We start from the raw sequence: 2,093 nt of genomic DNA on the forward strand, positions 1-2,093 counted from the left end.
ATTATTAAAAAGAACACTATCTTGCCTAAAATGAAAATTTTCTTTGACCAAAAAGTTTTTTCTGTGTACTTTTACAACTCAAATAACAACTCAAAATATACCTGCGAATAATTATCGATAAAACTTAATAGTTCATCTTTTTTGTTTAATAGTATATTAGCCACTATCTTATCGTTGATGCCAGCGTTATATTTGGATGTGTTGATTTTATTCCAACCGATTTTAAATCGATTAAAAAATGGAACGTTCGGACCTGATTGTACTGGCCAGTAAGCTTCAAAAACGCCTTTTATGACAAGTTCAATTACATGATGACGACAGGGTAACCATATAAGCTTTCGTTTCAGAATTTTCTCAAGCCTCTACGCCAGCGCCATGATGAATTCCTATAGATTAGAAAGATAAAGATTTGATTAAAAACATGAATGGCAAATCAAGTGATTTTTATTTTGAACTATATTACTTCCATAAATTCTGAAAATATAACAATCAGTGGAGTTAATTTTTGTAATAAAGTTTATTTTTAAATATTATCATCTGACCACAGAAAACTTTATTTTTGGCAAAAAATCAACTTGTCGGTTTTTAGAGGTTTTTAATTGGAATATTGAAAAATAATTGTGAAAAGATCTTAAGTATAATTTTTCTCTACTTTTTCAAATCTGAGCTTTTTCAAGTAAATAAGACTAATAATTAAAATTTACCCGTATTGGTTGCTGCAGTATCAAAGCATATCGCTTTTATGTAATTACTGACACCCCATTGCTCCATAGTTGAGTATACAGCTAAAGCTTGCTCAATCCCAGATCCTGAATTAATTTTTGGAATACCCAATAGCTGTTCACTGCCAGACGATGTTAAAAGCACCGGAAGCCTATCTACTGTTTCTGTCCCAACAATATCACTTAGCAGTTTACCATCCCAATGGACCACATAATTGTCATTGAATTTTAAGTCTTCTTTTAAGCCTTTAGCAATTTCTTTCCGATGAATTATACGCTGTCGTTGAATAGTTTTATAACTCAAATTTACATTCCGAGTATCGAATCCCACACTTTTAAAGTAGCTGCCAAAACATATGTGGCGCTTCGGCTACTTACATTACCACGATCCAGTGCAGCAGCTAATTCTGGCGTCATAATATTAATTTTGGTGTCCTGTTTGTTGTTAAAAAATCTGTTTCAAAGTTAGACACATTTGAATTTTGACTCATAAATGAATCTGACTTTGATTGCAACTCCTGACTAGATGTTGTAGCATCACAATCATCATTACTGTTATAATCACGAGAGGTGTCTTCTGAAAAATATAAATTATTTTGACATTGTTAAATAGAAAATACACTTCTTACAAAAAATAAGGGAGCAAGAAAAAAATCAAAATATTTGGGGTATTTTCAACAGTCTGTAACTTATAAAAAAACTATCGTACAACAAATAAAAAAAAGCAAATTGCAGCTCTCAGTATTTTATTTTTGGATCTGAGTTCCAAAAATTTTTTTATTCCTAATCTTAAGAAATCTACCGAGATAAAAATTTTTGAAATTTTTGGTTTTTATTCTTAGCTTATGGATTTGGAAAAATTTTTTGATTTAATCTCTATATGGACTGGATATCTTGCTCATTGAGCTTCGATTTGTTAGTTTGAAAACCTCGATTTGAGCATTTCTCGCTGAGATATCGGCGTTTTAATGAAAAAGACCATTCTGTCTTTGATTATCAATACCTCAGCAACCAATGATCGTAAAGAAAATTCAAGATGGGTTTTGAAAACTTGGATGAATTTTCTACAATAATTAGCCATTGATTTTTTGAAAAAAAAATTTTTTTTTAATCATTACATGAATTTAAAAAGCAACAAAAAAGGGCTTTTCGTAGTTTTTTAAAAAATCAATTGCCTAATCAAAATTTGCTGCAATTTCCTTTTTTTTATTTACTGTACGATAATTTTTTCACAAGTTACAGCCTGTTGGAAATCCTCCGAATACTTGGATTTCTTTCTTACTTCCTTAATTTTTGTAAGAGTATGATAAAATTACACAATTGTGTAAGTTTGCAAGGCAATTAACTACTAAAATATTATTTTTGTGTAGA

At 30.1% G+C, this 2,093-nt stretch overlaps 1 protein-coding gene across 1 annotated transcript; it reads right to left on the bottom strand.

The window, feature by feature from the left end:
* Positions 1 to 354: 354 nt before the first annotated feature.
* LOC123259670 lies at positions 355 to 1,139 on the bottom strand. The gene is made up of 3 exons (XM_044720340.1): positions 1,135 to 1,139; positions 705 to 1,066; positions 355 to 386 (listed from the first exon to the last, which is right to left on the bottom strand). The coding sequence occupies exons 1-3, from the start codon at positions 1,137 to 1,139 to the stop codon at positions 355 to 357; spliced, it is 399 nt and encodes a 132-aa protein (XP_044576275.1).
* Between the last annotated feature and the right edge of the window lie 954 nt (positions 1,140 to 2,093).

This window comes from Cotesia glomerata, linkage group LG1, assembly GCF_020080835.1.
Source record: "Cotesia glomerata isolate CgM1 linkage group LG1, MPM_Cglom_v2.3, whole genome shotgun sequence".
Taxonomy (NCBI): Eukaryota; Metazoa; Arthropoda; class Insecta; order Hymenoptera; family Braconidae; genus Cotesia; species Cotesia glomerata.